Source organism: Erinaceus europaeus, chromosome 13, assembly GCF_950295315.1.
Source record: "Erinaceus europaeus chromosome 13, mEriEur2.1, whole genome shotgun sequence".
Classification (NCBI taxonomy): domain Eukaryota; kingdom Metazoa; phylum Chordata; class Mammalia; order Eulipotyphla; family Erinaceidae; genus Erinaceus; species Erinaceus europaeus.
The window spans coordinates 53915847-53940112 of record NC_080174.1 but is presented as its reverse complement, the minus strand read 5'-3'; the positions used below and the strand labels follow the sequence as shown (position 1 = coordinate 53940112).

Genomic DNA, 24266 nt, shown 5'->3' with positions numbered 1-24266 from the left:
AAGATTCTCATGCTGGAGGCTTCTAGGTCCCAGGTTCAGTCTTTTATTTTCCCTTTTGTTGCCCCCCCTTTTTAATTGTTGTTGTAGTTATTATTGTTGTTATTGATGTCGTCATTGTTGGATAGGACAGAGAGATGGAGAGAGGAGGAGAAGACAGAGAGGAGGAGAGAAAGATAGACACCTGCAGACCTGCTTCACCACCTGTGAAGAGACTCCTCTACAGGTGGGGAGCCAGGGGCTCGAACTGGGATCGTTATGCAGGTCCTTGAGCTTCGCATCACGTGCACTTAACCCACTGCGCTACCGCCCAACTTCCACAATTAATGTATTTTTAAAGAGGTTATGGAATAGGGTAGGGGAGAGAGCAAAATGATTATGCAAAAAAAAAAAAAAAACAACTCTCATGCCTATGGCTCCATGGTCCCTGGTTCAATTCCCCCGCACCACTATTACCCAGAGATGAGCAGTGCTCTGGTTAAAAAAAAAAAAAGAAAAGGAAGTTATGGGATATATACTACTCTGCAATCAGGGAAGATGGTATTGTGTCCTTGGGGACAAAATGAATAAAACTGGAGGTAATTATGCTTAGCAAAATAAGAAGTAAAAGAATACTGCAGGGTGGGAGTAGATAGCATAATGGTTATACAAACTGACTCTCATGCCTGAGGCCATGTCAAGTCCCAGGTTCAATCCCCTGCACCACCATAAGCCAGAGCTGAGCTCTGATTAAAAAAAAAAGAATACTACTAGATGATTTCACTCATGTGGAATCTAGAGAACTGATAGTTTGGTGATTGAACCTGGGACCTCACAGCCTCAGACAAAAGTCTTTTGTATAACCATTATGCTGTCTTCCCAGCTGTAGATAACTTTTAAAAAGCATAATGCTGAAGGAACTATACCCTGTAATGTTATAATTTTGCAAACCACTAATAAATTAAATAATATAGAATAACAATGCTGCCTTAAGTATTCATGTATAAGTTCTTGTGTGAATTCATCTGGTTGTCAGAAAAGTCATGATGTATTCTTCTTTTTCTTTTTTTTGCCTCAGGGTTATTGCTGGGACTCGGTGCCTGCACTAGGAATCCACTGCTCCTGGAGGCTACTTTTTTCCTTTTGTTGTCCTTGTTGTTAATCTTTGTTGTTATTATTATTGTCATTATTTTTGGATAGGACAGAGAGAAATGGAGAGGATGGGAAGATGGGGAGAGAAACATAGACACCTGCAGATTTGCTTCACCGCTTGTGGAGCAACCCCCCTGCAGTTGTGCAGCCAGGGGCTGGAATCGGGACCGTACGCCATGTGCGGTTAACCTGCTGCACTACCACCCAGTCTCCATGATGTATTTTTCTATGCAAAAATGAGTCATGACTTTTCTGACAACCCAATATTTTCATTTCTCTTGGGTATGAGCTTATGTGTGGAGTAACTACACCACGTGGGAACTTGAGCTTTCTGAGGAACTGCTAGACTGTTTTCTGAAGTTGCCATACCATTTTACTTCCCTCCCAGTAGTCTATAAGAGTTCATAATTTTCTACATTCTCATCAAAACTTGTGTATTTTTTCTAGTCTAGCCTTGAAAGTATCTACTTGTCTATGGAGCCTTGGTTCCTTTTAGTGGATAACAATAGTAAGAAACCAAACGTGGTGCTAATTATGTTCATTGCCACATGAAGTTAAAGCAGGAAGTTGCTGCTCCAAGATCATCTGTGGATAAAGTTAGAGAACATATGTGTGTACACATATATACACACATTTATATCTATATTACTGTAAGTATTTATGCTTGGCTTGTATATTTTTATGCACACTAAGACTTCACACGTGTGATACCACTTCTGAGTATCCTCCCCAGACCATTACAAAAATTCTTTTTAGAAAGGGGAGAAAGGGAGAGACAGAGATAGAGTGGAGAGATACCATAGTTCTCTCCCACCATTCATGGAACTCCCTGCAGTGCTATCCATGGTGCTCCATATAGTGCTTGAACCAAGGGCCTTACACATGGTCAGATAGTACTTGCCCTGGTGACTTTTCTCCTGCACCCTCTATTTTTATTGAGGTCCTTGTGATCTTATTGATAATTCATATTTCAAGTCAACATGTAGGCTTTTTTTTTTGCCTCCAGGGTTATTGTTGGGGCTCGGTGCCAGCACCATGAATCCACTGCTTCTGGAGGCTATTTTTTCCCCCTTTTGTTGCCTTTGTTGTTTTATCTTTGTTGTGTGTATTATTATTGTTGTTGGATATGACAGAGAGAAATGGAGAGAGGAGGGGGAGACAGAGAGTGGGAAAGCAAGATAGACACCTGCAGACCTGCTTCACCACTTGTGAAGAGACCCCGCTGCATATGGGGAGACGGGGCTCGAACGGGATCCTTGCTTTGCGCCATGTGCGCTTAACTCATGGTGCTACCACCTGACCCCCCCTGTAGGTTTTTTTTTAGTTTTCAATTTTCCCACATTTAAGTCCCCTAATTTTTAGTAGTAAAAAATCATATTCCCATTACCTCTTATGTAGTCACTTATTTGATTCATTCCTTTATATGTAACAATCCCATCACTGTTTTTCCCTTGGTCCATTTTATCCTGCTCATGCTTACCTTCACTCTGGATTGTCCTCTTCTGTCTCTTCCTGATGATGACCCACTTTGGCTCTGACACCCTCTGCCAGTTTCCTTTTTGTACATAGTATCCTCACCTTTCTTGGGTTCTAACAGCCTTTCCAGGCTGTCTTCTTTATTTTTATTTTTATTTTATTCATTTACTATATTTACATTTTACTAGACCATTGCTCAGCTCTGGTTATGGTAGTGCGGGGGATTGAAACTGGGACTTTGGATCCTCAGATATGAAAGTCTGTTTGCATAACCATTATGCTATATCCCCTGTAATTGTCTTCTGTATAGACAACTTAAAAAAAATTATCTTTATTTATTGGATAGATACAGCAGGATTTGAGAAGGAAGGAGGAGATACAGAGGGAGAGCGACAGAGAGACATCTGCAGAACTGTTTCACCACTTGTAAAGCTCTTCTCCTGCAGGTGGGGACTGGGAGCTTGAACTCAAGTCCTTGCACATTGTAACATGTATACTTAACCAGGTGCATCACCACCTGGCCCCTAGACAACTTTTTCATGCTGCTGGGATTCTGACACTTTTTTTAAAAAAAATTTATTCCCTTTTTTGTTGCCCTTCTTGTTTTTTATTGTTGCTATTGATGTCGTCGTTGTTGGATAGGACAGAAAGAAATGGAGAGAGGAGGGGAAGACAGAGAGGGGGAAAGGAAGATACACACCTGTAGATCTGCTTCACCGCTTGTGAAGCGACTCCCCTGCAAGTATGGAGCCGGAGGCTTGAACCAGGATCTGTAAGCCGGTCCTTGTGCTTTGTACCACCTGCACTTAACCTGCTGCGCTATCGCCCGACTCCCTTTTAAAATTTTTTTGTTGTTGTTGCTCCAGGGTGATTGCTGTGGCTTGGTGCCTGCACAACGAATTCATTGCTCCTGGAGGCCATTTTTTTAATTTTGTTGCCCTTGTTGTTTATCATTGTTGTTATTATTGTTGTTGTTATTGCTGCTGTTGTTGGATAGGACAAAGAGAAATGGAGAGAGGAGGAGATACAGAGAGGGAGAGAGAAAGATAGACACCTGCAGACCTGCTTCATTGCTTGTGAAATGACCCCCCCTGCAGGTGGGGAGCTGGGGGCTCAAACCGGGATCTTTGTATTGGTCCTTGTGCTTCGTGTCTGACAATTTATTTTTAAAATTTATTTATTTACTATGAGATAAAGACAGTAAGAGGAGAGGGTGGTCAAGACAGAAAGATAAGGCAAGAGCAAGAAGACCAGAACACTTCTCAACTCAAGCATAAAATAATGCCAGGCATTGAACTTTTGACATCTGGGGCCTCAGGCCTACAATTTGGTGCTCTAACGAACAGCTCTATTACCTGGACCCTCTGTTAGAGCCAGCTTATTCACAAGGACATCTGGTTACCACACATGGACTCTTGACTTCCCTTTATACCTGTGTTCTCATTCTCTCTCTCTTTTAATAAATAAATAAATTTATCTATTTTTATTTTAATTTTTTATTATCTTTATTTATTGGATAGAGACAGTCAGAAATTGAGAGGGAAGGGAGGGAAAGAGAGGGTGAGAGACAGAGAGACACCTGCAGCACTGCTTCACCACTTGTAAAGCTTGCCCCTGCAGGTGGGGACTGGGGCTCGAACCTGGGTCCTTGCATATTGTAACATGTGTGCTCAAACAGGTGTGCTACCACCCAGCCCCTATTTTAAAAATATATATATATTTATTTATTTATCCCTTTTGTTGCCCTTGTTGTTTTATTGTTATAGTTATTATTGTTGTTGTTGTTGATGTCATTGTTGGATAGGACAGAGAGAAATGGAGAGAGGAGGGGAAGATAGAGAGGGGGAGAGAAAGGCAGACACCTGAAGACCTGCTTCACTGCTTGTGAAGTGACTCCTCTGTAGATGGGGAGCTGGGGGCTGGAACCGGGATCCTTCTGCCAGTCCTTGGGTTTTATGCCACCTGTGTTTAACCTGCTGCTCTACCGCCTGACTCCCAATAAATTAATTTTTTTACCAGAATACTGATCAGCTCTGGCTTACGGTGGTATGGGGAATTGGTCCTGGGATTTTTTTTTGTTGTTGTTGTAAAATGGAAATTGACAAGACCATAGAATAAGAGGGGTATAGTTCCACACAATTCCCACCACCAGACCTCCGTATCCCATCCCTTCCCTTGAAAGCTTTCCTTTTTTTTTTTTTCTTTGCCTCCAGGGTTATTGCTGGGGCTTGGTGCCTGCACTACGAATCCACTGCTTCTGGAGGCTATTTTTTCCCTTTGTTGCCCTTGTTGTTTATCGTTGTTATTAAAAATTGTTGTCATTGTTGTTGGATAGGACAGAGAGAAATCAAGAGAGGACAGGAAAACCGAGAGGAGGAGAGAAAGACACCTACAGACCTGCTTCACCTCCTGTGAAGCGACCCCCCCACCCCCGCATGTGGGAAGCCGGGGGCTTGAACTGGGATCCTTATGCCAGTCCTTGGGTTTTGTGCCATGTGCTGCTTAACCCGCTGTGCTACCGCCCGACCCTCATTAAAGATTTTTATATCTTCATCAGGAACACTGAACTCTAATTTTCTTTCTTATAGTGTCTTTTCCAGTATCAGGATATCATTGACATACTGAAATGAGTTGGCAAGTGCTAATTTCCTCTGGTTTGGGAGGAGTTTAAGAAAGACTGATTAATTTTGCTTTAAACATTTAGTAGAATTCACCAGTGAAGTCATCTGGTTTTGGCATCATATTTATTGGGTGACTTTTAATTAATATAATAAGTTATACTTAATTAATATAATAAGTTATATTTTAATGGTTCGGTTGTAATACATACATATATATATATATATATATTTGCTTTCTAGGTTTAAACATCTCTCTTCAGTGGTGTTTCCTTACCGATGGAGAATTACTTCCAAGCAGAAGCTTATAACCTGGACAAAGTGTTGGATGAATTTGAACAAAACGAAGGTAAAAATTTACTTTGGCAAATCTGTTTGAATGCATTTATGATATTGAGAATATGTGGCATTAAGAGTACGCAGTACTTTAAAAAGATCTTATCCAGTAGCTTAATGATAGCAGTTATATAGTAATACTCAAAACGAGGGCTAACTTTTTTTAGCACTCATTGTATGCCAGATGCTATACAAAACCAGTAATCTTTTGTTTTTTAGAAGTTTATCTTTTAATTCTCTTGTTTATTATTGGATAGAGACAGAGAGATTGTGAGGGGAGGGGGAGGTAAAGAGTGAAAGAGACACACCTGCAGCACTGCTTCACTACTTGTGAAGATTTTCTTCTGCAGGTGGGGACCAGGGGCTTGACCCCAAGTCCTTGTGCACTCTAATATGTAACTAGGTGCATCACCACCTGGTCCCCCTAAACTTTTTTTATAATTAAATTTTTTTAAAATTATCTTTATTGGTTAGTAATAGCCATCAATTGAAAGGGAAAGGGAGAAAGAAAGACACCTGCAGTCCTGCTTAACTACTCACAAAGCTTTCTCCCTGTAGGTGTGGACTGGGGGCTTGAACCTGGGTCCTTGTACACTGTAACATGTGCACTCAACCAGGTGTGCCACCACTCAGCCCCATACCCCCAAACTATTAATCTTTAAAACTCTGTCATGAAAGTAGATCATATCTGTTTCTTATAGATGAGAATGGAGGTATGAAGAACTTCTCAGGCAGAGCAGATAGCGTAATAGTTAGGCAAAGAGAATCTCATGCTTAATGCTCCGAAGTCCCAGGTTCATTCCCCCTCCACCCATCATAAACCAGAGCTCTGGTTAAAAAAAAAAAAAAGAAAAAAGAAAAAGAACTTCTCCAAAATTACCATGCTAGGGTTGTGGCATACTTAGTTGAACACAGGTTACAATGCTCAAGGACCCAGGTTCAAGCCTTCATCCCCACCTGCAGGAGGAAAGCTTCATGAGTACTGAAGTACTGTTATAGTGTTCCTGTCTCTGTCTCTGTCTCCCTCTCTCCCTTCGCTATTTCTTCCCTTTCAGTTTCTTTCTCCATCAAATAAAAAATAAATTAATTACTTAATTTAAATAAGTTACAAAGTTACATTGCTAATAAGTGGCAGGGTTGTTTAGAATCAAGGAAACTGTGATACTAGAGCCTGAGCTCTGTCTATTCTTACTATCAATTTGTAGTCTACTAAAACTTTAGAATATGTAATTGTTTTTAGAAACTAAGAAAAACAGCTTGTTGCAAAATGACCAATTAAAGATATATTTAAACCTGATTTAAAAAAAAATTTGTATTTTCAGTAACTGCCAGAAAGATTAAATTATGTATTCTTAAGGCCCAGTTTCAAAATGTCTGCTTGAGATTCACTTCATGTAAGGAAGCCCTTTTCTTACATTCCTTTTCAGTATAACTTGAATAGATGAGCCATAATTAAATCTGGATCTTTTACCATACCTAATGTCCCTGGTATTCTCTAATAGAAATGACATGTAACATATTTACAAAGGGATATAGTCCCATCTGATTTCCAAAATTTTAATAATGGTCTCAGAAACATTACTGAGTACAGTGATTTATTTAGGCTGTTCTTATATAGCAATTGGCAAGAGAGATTAGTTTTTTGCTTTAGTTTTGCCTTTATGGTAGAACAATCCTTGTAGAAAATGCAGGTTTGTGGAGGAAGGAGGATAAAGGGAGAAGGAAGGCACATAGAATGGCCTGCTTTTGTGGTGGTTTATCCTTCATCACCCAAACACTAATCTATAACCTATAATCTGTAAACTAATTGATTCATTTAGAATCTGTAGTGTCTGGGGAGCTGGGACAGTGATAGCGAGGGCTTGTATACATGAGATCCTAAGTCTGATCCCTGCCATTGTATATAACAGAATTACTCTCTTGTTATCTCTCTCTTTAAAATATTTTTTAAATGTGAAACCTAATTTGAGAATTAATTTTTTATTTTTTTCCTTTATTGGAGGATTAATGTTTTACAGTCACCAGTAAATACAAAAGTCTGTACATGCATAACATTTCTCAGTTTTCCACATAACAATACAACCCCTACTAGGTCCTCTGTCATCCTTTTTGGACCTGTTACTCTCCCCCACCCCACCCACCACAGAATCTTTTACTTTGGTGCAATATACCAATAATCTGGGAATTTAATGGAGCAAGGTAAGTCTCCCCCATCAGGATTTCTCATTTTGTATTAATTTCCTCCATTAAATAAAAAATATGTTACATCTAGACTATGATGGCACTGTGCCAGGTATATAGTTAGATAATGAAAATATTAATACCCAGTCATTTCTGTTTGTATATTATAAAATGCTGGATGGGGGAGATAGCATAAAAGTTATACAAACAGACTGTTATATCTGAGGCCCCTAAGTCCTAGGTTCAAACCCCCACACCACCATAAGACAGAGCTGAGTAGTGCACTCAGGAAAAAGAAAAAAAGTGGATATTATAAAATACTCCATTTTTTAAAGTTTTCTTTCTTTTTTTAATATTTATTCCCTTTTGTTGCCGTTGTTGTTGTAGTTATTGTTGTTGTTATTGATGTCCTTGTTGTTGGATAGGACAGAGAAATGGAAAGAGGAGGGGAAGACAGAGATGGGGAGACACCTGCAGACCTGCTTCATCACTTGTGAAGCAACTTCCCTGCAGGTGGGAAGCCAGGGACTCGAACTGGGATCCTTCTGCTGGTCCTTGCACTTTGTGCCATTTTCACTTAACCCACTGCGCTACTGCAGGATTCCTGAAAAACTCCTTTTAAAAAAGATGTATTTATATTCTTGAAAAAGTGCAGAGCACTCACCATCATTTTTAGTATTAAGAATGGAACCCTCACATGTACATAATATATACAATATGCACTCTGTCTTCTGACTCACCTTTCTGGCCTAAATTTTCTAGGGGGAGAGTGAGGGAAAGGGAGAGGCAGAGGCAGAGGCAAACACAAACACACGGGAGTGTGAAGAAAGAGGGAGACGGTATCACAGCTCTGCTCTCGCATACATGGAGAGCTGCCACTGCCCCCCACCCCCATACTGGCCATAGTTCACTCATGTGATGCCAGGGCTTGAATCCAGGATCTTGCACATGGTAAAGCAATATGGGTGAACTGTTTTCTGGGCCCTAAATATTTTTTTAATAAGCAGTATTTTCTTTTTTATTTCAAGAAAACAGTTTAGAAGTGTAATTTCTTTCTTTAAATAAAGCACATTACTAAATCTTAAGTCTGCTATCACAAATTGGTGAGCTCAGGATTTAACACTCAAGAATACTGATACCTTCTTTACATAATCCAGTGTTTTATGACATTAACAATCTGCCCTATCTAATGTCTTTTCACTGTTGTCTTTCAAAAATTCTTTTTTCTTTTCTTTTTTTTCCTCCAGGGTTATTGCTGGGGCTGGGTGCCTGCACTAGGAAGCCACTGCTTCTGGAGGCCATCCCCCCCTTTTTTGCCCTTGTTGTCATCATTATTGTTGTTATCATTGCTGTTGTTGTTGTTGGATAGGAAACAGAGAAATCGAGAGAGGAGGGAAGACTGAGAGGGGGGAGAGAAAGATAGACACCTGCAGACCTGCTTCACTGCCTGTGAAGCGACCCTTCTGCAGGTGGTGAGCCAGGGGCTTGAACCGGGATCCTCCTGCCGGTCCTTGCGCTTTGCACCATGTGCGCTTAACCTGCTGCGCTACTGCCTGACCCCCCCAAAATTCCTTTTTATGCCTGAGCCCCCCAAAATTCTTTTTTCAACTCACCCTGATTTACTTACTGGTCTCTCATATTGTTGTGTTAGGGCTATGTTTTTTCCTTGTTTCTCTACTTTTAAATCACCAGTTTTCCAAACTTAGCACTGCTTTTGAAGGCTAGTTCATTTCCTCTTGTCTTTATAGTTCAAGCTTGAAACTTCAATCTGTAAGATATTTTCCTTCTGAATTTATTTTTATTATTACATAATAGTTTTCAAGTATTTGTGCTTTTCTATGCCACTAAATAGATATTCCTGTGCACTGCATTTATTTCTTATTACCCTAACTAGATTATGTATTCCTTGAAGGCCAGAACTCTCATTTAACCTTCATATTTCTGAAGGTCAATATTTTTACAATAGTAGATAATCCCTTATACTACATACTAAGCACTATATACAAAATGAAGACTTAATGTTGATGTTTGAAAGGATTGATGTCTGTCTTTAATATTATTCAGTGGGTGAAAAAAGCAGGTAAATAAGCCACTACATTACAGTATGGTTAATTCTTTAGTAGAGAGGAATAAAGAGGAATAAATAGCAATTAATCTTAATCTTAAAAGATGTCAGGATGACTGAGTGGTCTAAAACCCCAGACTTATGGGGCTGGGCACTAGGGCACCAGGTTGAGTGCACATATCAGTGTGTACACGGACTCAGGTTCAAGCCCCAAGTTCACACCTGCAGGGGAGAAGCTTCACAAGTGGTGGAGCAGGGCTGCCGGTGTCCAGGTGTCTCTCTGACACTCTCCATCTCTATATTTTCCTCCTCTCTCAATTTTTCTGTCTCTACCCAATAAATAAAAAAATACAAATAGAATATTTAAAAAAGTCCCCAGGCTTAATGTTACTACTGAAGGCAGGTTGAAGAGATAGCTCACCAGGTAGGGTGCATGCCTCGCTGTACCTGTGACCCATGTTCAAGTTCCAGCACCATATGAGAGGGCTCTGTCTTTATGACTATTTGAATGAAAAAGTGACCTGGAATCATAAAATAGCATTTGTGTTAGGCCCTGACTCCACAAAAATGGAAAAAAATTACTCCGTGGACAAAATATATTTGCATAATTTCAATACTATTGTCATTTGATAAAGAAACTAAGTAAGTGCTTTATTTATTATTTCTCTTACCTTACAGTAGTATAACTTTGGAAAGTAGTTTTCATAGTTATGATCAGTTAAAAAGCAAACAGAAGAGCAAGAAAATGACTTGGCCAATAGAGCATATACCTTGCTATGCTTGAGACCCATAGGCCATGCCCCAGTCCACGTGGGAGCACCATGGACAGTACTGGGGGAGCGTTATTGTCTCTTCTCACTCTTTAACTCATCCTCTCTTCAAAAATTAATACAAATAAAAAGCAAGCATAAATATTTATAAGGGGCTGTGCAGTGACCTGGCAGTGTACACATGTTATGGTGCACAAGAACCTAGGTTCAAGCCCCTGGTCCCCACCTGTAGGATGGGAAGCCTCATAACTAGTGAAGCAGTAATACAGGTGTCTCTTTTTATCTCTCCTTTTCTGTCTCTTCCTTCCATCTCAATTTCTCTCTGTCTCTATCTAAAAATGAACACATATAAAAATTTAAAAAAGAATGGTTTAATAAATCAACTTTAAATAAACAAATTAATAAAGTGAAACCAGAAGCTAAAAAAATAAAAAGAAATAAAATATATATATATATATATATATATATATATATTCATGTTTATTGATAGAATATAAGTAGGGAGGTTTGATAAATGTGTACTTTTTTTGCCAATGTCCACAGGTAGGAATGTAAATACAGGCTTAATTATTATTATTATTATTTTAAATTTATTTTATTTATTCCCTTTTTTTGCCCTTGTTGTTTTATTGTTGTAGTTATTATTGTTGTTGTTATTGATGCCATCGTTGGATAGGACAAAGAGAAATGGAGAGAGGAGGCGAAGACAGAGAAGAGGAGAGAAAGACAGACACCTGCAGACCTGCTTCACCGCCTGTGAAGCGACTTCCCTGCAGGTGGGAAGCCGGGGGTTCGAACTGGGATCCTTAGACCTGTCCTTGTGCTTTGCGCCACCTGCGCTTAACCCGCTGCACTACCGCCCGACTCCCACAGGCTTAATTATTATGTAATATATAATACATATATAAGTATTATATGTGCTGTGGTTATGAAAAGGTTTTCACATATTATAGCAGGCTTTTAAGAAATTTATCATTACAGAAAAATTTCAAATACATACAGAGTAAGCAGGATAGTATAAGAAACTCTACCCATTTTGTAACTGCAACATTGATTGACATGCTGCCATTTTATTATTATTTTTTGCCTCCATCTACTTCTCATTTCCTTTTTCACTGTTATTTTATTATTATTATTTTGCCTCCAGGGTTATTGGACACTAATCCACTGCTCCTGGAGGCCATTTTTTTTCCCATTTTGTTGTCCTTGTTGTCATTATTGTTGCCATTGATGTTGTTGGATAAGACAAAGAGAAATGGAGAGAGGAGGGGAAGACAGAGGGGGAGAGAAAGATAGACACCTGCACACCTGCTTCATTGCTTGTGAGGTGACCCTCCTGCAGGTGGGGAGCTGGGGGCTGGAACCGGGATCCTTACACTGGTCCTTAAGCTTTGCACCATGTGCACTTAACCCGCTGCACTACCGCCTGGCTCCCTATTTTTTTTTTTAATTATTTTTAACAATAAAATTTACATACATAAAAACTTATAGACCTCAATAGTATAGTTTCATCGACTAGATATATGCATATAACCGAAATCCTAATCACTATATAGATTGGAGAACATTTTGTCTCCACAGTAATTTTCTTTGTTTTTCCTTCTGCTCAGTTAATATATCCTTATCACTGTGCTGGTTTTTCTTTTTTTTTTTTTTCTTTTTCACCTTAGATTATCTCTCCCTTGATTCTTCCACCCCCAGCTAATGCAAGGTCTTCCCTATTGATGGGTCCCTGCAGTGCTGCCTATGTCCCACTTTAATTGTATTGCTATATAAAGGTAGAATTCTTGGAGAAGTCCGGAGGTAGTGCAGTGGGTTAAGCACACGTTGCACAAAGCACAAGGACCGACATAATGATCCCGGTTTGAGCCCCTGGCTCCCCACCTACAAGGGCGTAGCTTCACAGGTGGTGAGGCAGGTCTGCAGGTGTCTTTCTGTCCTCCTCTCTGTCTTCCCCTCCTCTCTTCATTTCTCTCTGTCCTATCCAACAACAACGACATCAATAATGACAATAATAACTACAACAATAAAATAAAGGCAACAAGAGGGGATAAATAAATAAATAATTTAAAAAAAAGAGTGTTAAAAAAAAGGTAGAATTCTTGTGTTAGGGGGCTGGGCTGTAGTGTGGTGAGTTAAGCGCACATGGTGCAAAGTGCAAGGACTGGTGAAAGGATCCGGGTTAGAGCCCCCAGCTCCACACCTGTGGGGGGGATCACTTCGAAAGCCGTGAAGCAGGTCTGCAGGTGTCTTTCTCTCCTCCTCTCTGTTTTCCCCTCCTCTCTCAAATTCTCTCAGTCCTATCCAACAACAACAACAATAATAACAATCAAAACAAGAAACAACAAGGGCAACAAAAGGGAAATAATGGCCTCTAGGAGCAGTGGATTCTTCGCTCAGGCACCGAGTCCCAGTGATAACCCTGGAGGCAAAAAAAAAAAAAAAAGAATTCTTGTGTTATTTGGAATATTACCATTTGATAATGTTACAAACAAGAAACAATTTTAAATATATCTTCTTTTTCTTATGTTAGATATCTTGGGAAAATTTTATTTTCAGAGTATATTTGCATATGTAGTTGATTATCTTAATTTTACCAGCTTTTCCAGTGTTACCTGAAAATTTAGTGTCATTATTCATGTTTTCCAGATGAAACGGTTCCCCCTATCTTGTTGGATACAAAGTGGAATAAGATTGTAGATTCATCTTCTCACCGACTATCATTTAACTCTGCACTGACCAGTGTGAGTGAACCTGCAGCTCCTAATGAGTCAGAGCCAAAACTGAAAGTCTTCTCCCTGGCTCATTCATCTCCTCTGAGCACAGAAGAGGAGGACCATTCTGCTAATGGACAAGACTGTTGTCTGAATCCAGAAGTCTCCGCAATGTGGATTGATGAAAGCGTTGTTGCTAAAGATCAGTTAATTAAGAGGAACTGTAACCAAGATGATCAGTGTAGTGCTGTTGAAGTGGGAGAGAACAAATGTGGAAACCTAGCTTGTTTGCCAGACGATAAAAATGTTCTTGTTGTAGCTGTCATGCATAACTGTGATAAAAGAACACTGCAAAGTGATTTACAGGATTGTAACAATTACAATAGTCAAAATCTCATGGATGCTTTTAGTTGTTCACTGGATAATGAAAATAGACAAACCGATCAATTTAATCTTAGTATAAATGGGTCCACTGAAAAAGATATGAACTCAGAAAAGCAAATGGATCCCATGCCTAGACCAAATACAGAGGGGGATTCTGTTAAACATCTATGTACTACGTCATCTGATAATCTAGCCAGTATCTGTTCTCCTTTACAATTAAAGGATGATGAGAATATAGGTAGAGACCCCTCCACATCTGGGATTTCAAGTGTAGTAGTTGATTCAGTAATCTCATCCCAGGTTGCTGATGAAGATTCTGCTGGTAAAAAGCAAGAGGAGGTCCTTATGGGTAAAACTGGCTCTCCAACACCAGATCTGGGAAGTCCAAATTCCTTTTCTCACTTAAATGAGGAGATTTTAATGATGGAAGAACCAGCAGAGGAGAGAACAATTGAAGAATCCGTTCAATCTGGTTTGCTTCTTAAATCAGACATACCTAGTGGTTCTGGAAGGGATGATTACTGTGGACAGTTTTCAGATAGCTTGATGCCCAGCGATGAAAACAAAAGTTGTGAACCTGAAGAAATTCTTGGCACTACAGACTTAAACATGACAGAGCATTTCTCTGACTCTCAGGAGAAGACTAATTGGAAATTGACTAAACTAAATGAGATGAGTGACAGCCAAGTAAATAAAGAAAATGAGAAATTTGTACAGATGAATCAGCCTGAGGACACTTGCAACAATAACGGAGAATGTAATAGAGTGGCAGAAGCAAATCTAGATTTAAAAGGAACTTGCATGAAAGAAAGTGAAGGATGTGATTTCTCCAGTGCTACGGATACACCAGCAGCAAATCCTCTATCTAATTGTGATTCCTATGGAATGCAGAGCCCAGTTTGTTTTGTTCCAAAGACTTTACCCTCCAAAGAAGATTCAGTAACAGAAGAAAAAGAAATAGAGGAGAGCAAGTCAGAATGCTACTCAAATATTTATGAACATAGAGGAAATGAAGGCACAGAAGGGAGTGGATTGCTTTTAAACAGCCCTGGTGACCTAGTGAAGAAAAACTATTCACACAATTTCTGTAGCCAAAGTCCATCAATGCTTGGACAATCTTCACCTAAAATAATAGCAAACCTACAATCTATCAGTGTTCCCTTTGGTGGAGCAAGACCTAAGCAACCTTCTAATCTTAAACTTCAAATTCCAAAGCCATTATCAGACCATTTGCAAGATCTTCCTGCAAACAGTGGAAATAATATTAAAAACAAAAATGATGTTCTTGGGAAAACAAAGTTAGGGGAAAACACAGCAACCAATATATGCAACACTTCTTTGGGAACTATCTCTATTGCTGATACAAATGGGGAACATTTAGAAAGTTATGAGGCTGGGGTATCCAGTAGACCGTGCCTTGCATTAGCTCCAGATAGCCCAGATAATGATCTTCGAGCTGGTCAGTTTGGAATTTCTGCCAGGAAGTCATTTACCACTCTGGGTGAGGTGGCTCCAGTATGGGTACCAGATTCTCAGGCTCCAAATTGCATGAAATGCGAAGCCAGGTTTACATTCACAAAAAGAAGGCATCATTGCAGAGCATGTGGGAAGGTAAGTCATATGCATCAACTCAGAAATCTGGCATGTCCGTTATGTAAAGCTCCAACTTACAGTTCAAAATAAAGGCAGTGTAAGGTGATCATGATTCTGGCTAAGATGACATTCTAAGTAGCTTTTGAGTCCAGTTCTAGAAATTTTCTAAATAGCCAATTAGCCTTTTCTTAACATTTGTATACTTTAGTTGCCAAGATTTAAGCTGAATTAATTTTCTTGAAGAGATGGAAATTAAGGAAGTGTTAACTTTGTGGTGTCTAAATTGAAAGATACTTGGCTAATGGAATAGTTTGAAATAAGGAAGTCATTCTTTCTATTTAAGAAATATTTAGGGTTGGCCTAGCATTTTGAATCCTTGATAAATTGAATATTACATGATGTATCCATCCCAGTTTTTTTTCCTGCAAGAGTTTTGCCCTTTGTGTTTGACATAAGACACTTTTTAATACATACACACACACACACACACACACACACACACACACACACACACACGCACCTACCTTTTTGCTTTTTTACCTCATATAAATTTGGTACAAGTTAAAGGCTTTAGGTTCTTATAACAAACTATAAAAATAATTCCTATTCCTTTCCTAAATGCTACTAGTAATAGATCAGTTTACTAGTTTTGTATTATCCTTCTCCTCCTCTTTTTCTTTATAAGAACTGTAAACAAGAAGGAAAAGGGATTCATTTATTCTTTTTTTGCCCTGTGGGTCTGTGCGTCACATATGCATTTTGTTGCTGCAGGCTACATTTTCTTTTCTTTTTAAATATTATTTGTTTATTTAAGAGAGAGACAGAGAAAAAGAAGGAGTGACAAAGAGACACCTGCAGCCTCCTGTGATGCATCCCCTTCTGCAGGTAGGTTACCAGGGACTTGAGCCAGGTGCACCATCACCCCCCAGTTTTTTTTAAAGCAGTCATATTTGCATATAATATATACATGTTTACTGAAGAAATAAAGTAGTCAGTGGTAGGGGAGACCTGTGTTGGTTTATTTGAGGTCCTAAGTAGGATGAATGTTTGAAATCAGTGTGGAAAGCTCTGGAAGGACTAGTCTTTTCTGTGTAGTCTAGTCTTTCCTATGTGACCTGTGCCTTCACTTTAATGGAAATTATTATTATTATTTACAAGAAAATTATTAATAAGGAAAAGGGTAAATGACTCTTAGGTGTACAGTTAGCAAGGGCTTCCATGAAGTACTAGCACAGAAGTATCAAATGATGAGAACAAAAAGAAGTTATAGATGTAACTGGGATGCTGGTTTTGATTATTAAACTTTGATTTTTTTGTTATTTATTTATTTGATAGAGACAGAGAGAAATCCAGAGGGGAGGAGATAGAGAGAGACAGAGACACCTGCAGCCCTGCTTCACCAATTGCAAAGCTTTCTTCCTGCAGGTGGGGGCCATGGGCTTGAACCTGGGTCCTTGTGCACTGTAACCTGTAACAGGTATGCCACCTCCTGGCCCATGATTATAAAACTTTGAAGAGAGTCATATATCTAATTTCTAAATATTTGTAGTTTGTAGTCCAGGAGGTAGTGTAGTGGATAAGTCATTGGACTCTCAAGCATGACGTCCTGAGTTCAATCTTGGGCAGCACATTTACCAAAGTGATGTCTGATTCTTTCTCTCTCTCTCCTCCTATCCTCCTCATAAATAAATAAAATATTTTTGAGGAAATTTAAAAAATGAAAATAAACAAATATTTGCAGTTTGAAGTAAATCTGTGGTTAGTACCCTGAATAGTCAGTTTTCTTTTTTCTTTTTTTTATTATCTTAATTTATTGGATAGATACAGAAATCAAGAGGTTAGGAGAAGATAGAGAAGGAGAAAGAAAACCACCTGCAACATTATTTGCAAAGCTTTCCCCCAGCAGGTGGGGAGCAGGGACTTGAACCTAGGTCTTTGCACATTGTAACATGTGCGCTCAACCAGGTGCACTACCACGCAGTCCCCTAACAGTTTTCTTTTCTTTTTTTTTTTTTTTTTTTAATATTTATTTGTTTTTTTTTCTCTATTTTACCAGCGTACTGCTGAACTCTGGCTTATGGTGGTGCAGGGAACTGAACCTGGGATTTAGGAGCCTCAGGCATGAGAGTCTCTTTGCATAACTATGCTATCTACCCCTGCCCAACAGTCAGTTTTCTATCAGATCAGACATACTGATTTTATTTTGTTCTGTTTTGCTTATTGTGAATAACACTGAAAAATTTCTTTCTTAAATAAAAAACATTTTTTTCTCTAGAGCAACATGTTTATTATAAGTAAATTTAATATTAAGTGGTTATACCTTATTTCCTTGGTGAATCATTGGTGATTCAAAAAGTGGAGGGGAGATGGCACAGTAGTTGAATGTAGTATTTACAAGTATAAGATTCTGAGTTCACTCTCTGGCACTTATATATAGCACAAAAGATATTTTCCCCTCTTTTTCATTGATGCATTAATCATAAAACATATTTTTAAATTTTTTTCCTCCAGAGTTATTGCTGGGGCTTGGTGCCTGCACTACTGCTCCTGGAGGCTATTTCCCCCCTTTTGTTGCCCTTGTTGTTTAACACTGTTGTTGTTATTATTATTGTTATTGCTGGATAGGACAGAGAGAAATGGAGAGAGGAGGGGAAGACAGAGGGAGAGAGAAAGACATCTACAGACCTGCTTCACCGCTTATGAAGCGAACCCCCTGCAGTTGGGGAACTGGGGGCTCGAACCAGGATCCTTATGCTGGTCCTTGTGCTTCACGCCACATGTGCTTAACCTGCTGCACTACTGCACGGCCCCAAATATATATAATATTTTTATTATTATTTATTTTTCCTTTTGTTGCCCTTGTTTTATGGTTGTTGTGGTTATTGTTGTTGATGATGTCATTGTTGGATAGGACAGAGAGAATGGAGAAAGAAGGGGAAAACAAAGGGGGAGAGAAAGACAGACACCTGAAGACCTGCTTCACCGCCTGTGAAGTGACTCTCCTACAGGTTGGGGGGGGCTCGAACTGGGGGCTCGAACCGGGATCTTCACACTGGTCCTTGCGACGGTCCTTGCTCTTCGTGCCATGTGCGCTTAACATACTGCGCTACCGCCGGACTCCCAAACATATATATATATTTATATATATATATAAATATATAGTAAGCTTGTAGGAAGCTCATCCAGTAGAGCACACACTTTATCATGTGTGAGGACCGAGGTTTGAGCCCTGGCACCGCATGGGAGTAGACCATGCACAGTAGCTTCATGAATGGTGGAGCAGCACTATGGTATCTCTCACTTTCTCACTGTTCTCTCTCCCTCTGCCTAGATCTGGAATTAAAAAAAAAAGAGAACTGGGTTGGCAGAGGACCTAGTGAGGGTTGTATTATTAAGTGAAAAGTATTGTATTTTACTGTTGATTGTAAAGAATTAATCCCCCACTAAAGAGAAAAAAGAAGAAAAAGAGAGCTGGGGAGCTGAGTGTTTTTTCACACCCAGTTAAATACACATAGTACTGTGCACAAGGACCTGGATTAGAGCCTCTGCTGCCCACCTGTAGGGGAGCGGGGTGCTTCACAAGTGATGAAGCAGGTCTGCAGGTGTCTATCTTTCTCCCTCTGTATCTCCTCTCGTCTTAATTTCTCTCTGTCCTATCTAATAAAATTTAAAAAAGGAAAAAGAAAAAATGGTCACTGGAAACAGTGAATTCTTAGTGATGGCACTGAGCCCCAATGATAAACCTGGAGGCAAAATAATAATAATAACAACAACAATAATAATTTTAAAAAAGAGACTCAACTGTCTTATATAAAAAAGAAAAGTAAAAGAAAACTATAAAATGAACATAATAAAAGATCAGATGAATTTTTGCTGAATGAAATTTATTAATTTGTGGGTTCATATTCCATTTGTTTTCCCTTTTCCACCTCTAATTACTTTGGGGGTGTTATAGAGCTTGATGAGATAATATCTGTAAAAATCTTTGAGCTTCTTAGAAGAATATGCCTTATAAAAGTAAGTATAGGGAGTCGGGCGGTAGCATAGCCGGTTAAGCACACGTGGCATGAAGCGCAAGGAACGGCAGAAGGATCCTGGTTTGAGCCCCCAGCTCCCCACCTGCAGGGGAGTTGCTTCACAGGCGGTGAAGCAGGTCTGCAGGTGTCTTTCTTTCTCTACCCCTGTCTTCCCCTCCTTCCCCTTCTCTCTCCATTTCTCTCTGTCCTACCTAACAATGACAACATCAATAATAACTACAACAATGAAAAACAAGGACAACAAAAGGGAAAATAAATTTTAAAAAAGTAAGTATATTGGGGGGCCAGGCGGTAGCGCAGCAGGTTAAGCGCCTAAGCACACATGGCGCAAAGCACCAAGGACCAGCATAAGGATCCCAGTTCAAGCCCCTGGTTCCCCACCTGTAGGGGGTTCACTTCACAAGCGGTGAAGCAGGTCTGCAGGTGTCTATCGTTCTCTCCCCCCTCTGCCTTCCCCTCCTTTCTATTTCTCTCTGTCCTATCCAACAATGACAGCAATAACAATAATATTAACAACAACAATGATAAACAACAAAGGCAACACAAGGGAAAAAATAGCCTCCAGGAGCAGTGGATTCATAGTGCAGGCACTGAGTCCCAGTGACACCCTGGAGGAAAAATAAAAAGTAAGTATATTATTTCTAGGCATTACATTAATAAAATTATATTGGAAATTTAGCAAGAAAAATACCCCCAAGCAGGGGCCAGGTGGTGGCGCACCTGGTTAAGCACACACATTACAGTGTGCGAGGACCTAGGTTCAAGCCCCTGGTCCCCACTTGCAGGGGAAAAGCTTCACAAGTGGTGAAGCAGGGCTGTAGATGTCTCTCTGTTTCTCTCTCTCTCTACCTCCCCCATCCCTCTCAATTTCTCTCTGTCTCTATCCAATAATAAATGAAAATAAAAATAAAAATATTTTAAAAAAATACCCCCAAGCAATGTGAATTTGGAAAATAATGTTTAATTTAAAAAAAACCGAAACTTAAATTTATCCGTTCTAGTGGAAACTGATCATATACAATAACTTCGCCATATAATATTTAGAGCTAACAAGCAACTATAATTACAAATTGTGATAAAGACTTTGAAAGAAGTAAGGGTAACAAAAAATGGAGAAGGGGAGTCTGGGAAGTTGTCTGGTAAGTGGCATTTTAAATAATATGTAAAACTTGAATGCGTCACTCGAAAACAGATAAAATGGTTTGAGAGGTAGAATATCATGGATAAAACCTCTGAGGAGGGAAAGCACTTTCTCAAGAGCCTGATCAGAATCCAGTATAGTTAAAATATAGTAGGAGAAGAGTCAGAATAGATCATGTAGGGCTTTGCAGGTCATGTAAGGACATAATAGAAAGCCCTGGAGATGGATGAGCTCATGTAGGGAAAGAGATTAGACTACAGTTGAGTGACTAAGATCAGGCAAAGAAAAGGGACAAATACAATTGAATGAACAGAGAAGGCAGGCAGAAAATCAAGGAAAGCTGGAGTCAGAAGGAGAATATAGCTTGAGAGGATAGGAATTATCATGTCAAATTCTGATGTGTCCTGGAAAGGTTCTGTTGATACTGGACACATAGGGGTCATCAACTAAAAGCAAGCTTAATAGAGTAATAGATATAGAATCCAAAATAAGTTGAAAATAGAATTTAAAAGGGAAAGTAGTGTTTTGTTTTGTTTTATTTTGTTTTGTTTCCTCCAGAAAGTGTTGCTTCAAATCTGGGGAACTAACTCAGCTGGTAGAGTACAGAATTTGCATGGCTGAGGTTCCCAATTTGATTCCTAGCACCCCACACAGACTGATATGCTGTCTTCTCTCTCTTGCATTCTTTTTCTTATTTGAAATGGTCTCCTACATGATTTAAATACATAAGTATTTTTTATATTTTATTGGGTAGGGGCAGAAATTTATAGGGGAAGGGGAGATAAAGAGGGAGAAAGAAACCTCTTGTGAAGTTTTCTCCTTGCAGGTGAGAACTGGGCCTTGAACCCAAGTCCTTGAGCATAGTATCTTGTGTGCTCAACTGGGTGTGCCACTGCTAAGCTCCGCTAAATAAATCTTTAAAGAAAAAGTTTTGCCATTAACAACAACAACAACAACAACGGGAGTAATTGTATGAAGGGGCTGGCAGTTATAGACAGCACCAAACATCATGGAGTTCCCTGCCACTATGCATGGTGTTCACATGTGATAGCAGGGCTCCAGCACAACACCACACACACAGCAAGGCCTGTGCTTTACTGGGTGAACTATCTCCTAGCAATGAAGCAGGTCTGCAGATGTCTCTCTTTCTGTCTCCCCCAATCACCCCCTCCCCTCTCAATTTCTCTCTGTCCTATCCAAAAACAAACAAACAAAAACTGTTGTGACCAAATTAGAAGTTTGACAGTTTCTTAGGAAGGCAGGCGTAGGTTTACCATACAATCCAGCATTCATGCTCCTAGGTATTTATACAAATGATGTGAACACTTTGAAGCCTTGAAAAAACATGAAGGTACCTTCAATGCATCTTACTAAGTAAAGAAAACTAGTGGAAGTTGCGTGGTGGCGCAGTGGGTTAAGCGCACGTGGCACGTGGCAGCGCAAAGCGCAAGGACTGGAGTAAGGATCCCAGTTCGAGCTCCCCACTCCACCCCTGCAGGGGAGTTGCTTTACAAGCGGTGAAGCAGGTTTTGCTTTCTCTCCTCCTCTCTGTCTTCCCCTCCTCTCTCCATTTCTCTCTGTCCTATCCAACAACAATGACATCAATAACCACAACAATGTTAAACATCAAGGGCAACAAAAGAGAAAATAAATAAAACAGTTTTAAAAAAAAAGAAAACTAGTTAGTTTTGAAAAGACCACATTTTAAAAAAAGCCCAACTATATGATATTCTGAAAAAGGCAAACCTGTGGAAACACTTAAAAGGTCATTGATTGCAAGGGCTAGTGAGAAGAGAATGAGTGTGGAAGATTTTTTCTTTTCTTTTGTCTCCAGGTCACTGGGGCTCGGTGCCAGTACAAATCCACTGCTCCTGAAGGCTGTTTTTTCCCCTTGTTGTTTTTATAGCTCTTGTTGGATAGGACAAAGATTTCATATATATATATATATATATATATATATGAAATTGAAAGAGAAGTGGAAGAGAGTTAGGGAGACATTTGCACACTGCTTTACCTCTTGTGAAACTTCTCCCCTGCAGATGGGAACCAGGAGCTTTAACCAGGGTCATTGCAAAACTGTAAAGTGTGTGTTCAACTGGGGGCACCACACCCAACCCTATCCTGAAATATTTAAAGACAAATGATATATGACATTTATTTTTAAAGTATCAGATGGAGGGGGAGGGCAACGGGTGGTGGTGCGCGCCTGGTTGAGAGCCCACATTACAGTGTGCAAGGGGCCCAGGTTCGAGCCCCCAGTTCACACCTGCAGGGGGAAAGCTTCACAGGTGGTGAGGCAGTGCTACAGGTGTCTCTCTGTTTTTCTCCCCCCCTTTTTTTAAATTTATTTTTTCATTTATGAGAAATGATAGGAAGAGAAAGAAAGAACCAGACATCACTCTGGCACATGTGCTACCGGGGATCGAACTTGGGATCTTATGCTTGAGGGTCCAAAGCCTTATCACTGCGCCACCTCCCGGACCACATTTCTCTCCCTTTTTATCACCCTTTTCCTCTCAATTTCTGACGGTCTCTTTTCAATAAATAAATATAATAAAAAATTAAAAATACATTTTTTTAAAAAAAGTGAGTGAGAATTGACTTTGCTAATTGTTTCACTTGAGTAGTGGATGCTTAGAGTTGTTATTACTGGTATATCTACTTATTTTTCCACTTTCTTTTTTAAAAATATTTATTTATTTATTCCCTTTGTTGCCCTTGTTGTTTTATTGTTGTAGTTATTATTGTTGTTGTCATTATTGGATAGGACAGAGAGAAATGGAGAGAGGAGGGGAAGACAGAGAGGAGGAGAGAAAGATAGACACCTGCAGACCTGCTTCACCGCCTGTGAAGCGACTCCTCTGTAGGTGGGGAGCCGGGGTTCGAACCGGGATCCTTATGCCGGTCCTTGTGCTTTGCACCACCTGCGCTTAGCCTGCTGTGCTACAGCCATTTTTTTACTCCCATTTTTCCACTTTCTAATTTAGTAGGAAATAAGTGAGCATTGATGATTTGAATTTTCAAGAAAGCAAAGGAGTGTTATTCACACTGTAAGGGGGTGGAAATAGGCACAAACTGGGACTGGTGTATAAAATCTTGTTCATAAATTTGGTAGTGGTGGGATTTTTTTTTTTTTTACGTGTAAAACTATGAGTCGGAAATTTAAAAAGAGAAATAAAGGCACTATCATACTTTCAGTACATTTTATATGTAGCATTATATATAGTATTACTTCTTTTAATCCTCATAAAAAAGACTTATAAGAAACATATTAGTGTTTTAGCTTTATATATGAGGAAAACTCAACCCCCCACACCACAATAAGCCAGAGCTGAGCAGTGCTGTGGTTAAAAAAAAGAAGAAGAAGAAAGAAAGAAAGAAAGAAAGAAAGAGAAAAGAAAAAAAAAAACTTATGAGGAAAACTGAGGCTCAAAGAGTTCGAATTATTCCCAAGAAGAATTATTTGACTAACGAATGATAAAGTTGAGACTGAACCACAAAAAAACCACATTAAAGAACATTGCCTGTCAAAAATAGAACATTTTAACCAGTTCTTAGTTGGAGCATTGTATAACATTGATTTTATAAGTCATCTTAATTTGTCTCTACAGCTTGACAGATTATACAGATTCTGCCACCTAAGGTTATTCATAACTATTTGTATATAAAACTTGAGGTCACTATTAATTATAAACTGCTTAAAACCTGTTGGTTGTTAAAGTTGTGAATTTGAGCATGTTTGAAACAGGCCTTCCTAGATAAGTACACATTTGTTACTCTCTCTCTTTCCAGCTCAGCTTTGGCTTATGGTGGTGTGAGGGAT

General features: G+C 39.4%; 1 protein-coding gene across 5 annotated transcripts in view; it reads left to right on the top strand.

The window, feature by feature from the left end:
- The window catches only part of ZFYVE9 (zinc finger FYVE-type containing 9), a 138619-nt gene that overhangs the window by 39110 nt on the left and 75243 nt on the right, over positions 1 to 24266 (top strand). For 2 of the 5 annotated variants that reach the window (XM_060205896.1, XM_060205895.1), the window contains exons 3-5: positions 5466 to 5571; positions 6881 to 6952; positions 13224 to 15283. In XM_060205896.1, coding sequence (XP_060061879.1) covers positions 5502 to 5571; positions 6881 to 6952; positions 13224 to 15283 — 2202 coding nt within the window. In that variant the 5' untranslated portion in view covers positions 5466 to 5501. Of the gene's footprint in view, positions 1 to 5465; positions 5572 to 6880; positions 6953 to 11250; positions 11351 to 13223; positions 15284 to 24266 lie in introns of all 5 variants that reach the window. The other 3 variants (XM_007535150.2, XM_007535149.2, XM_060205897.1) reach the window with 2 other exon arrangements.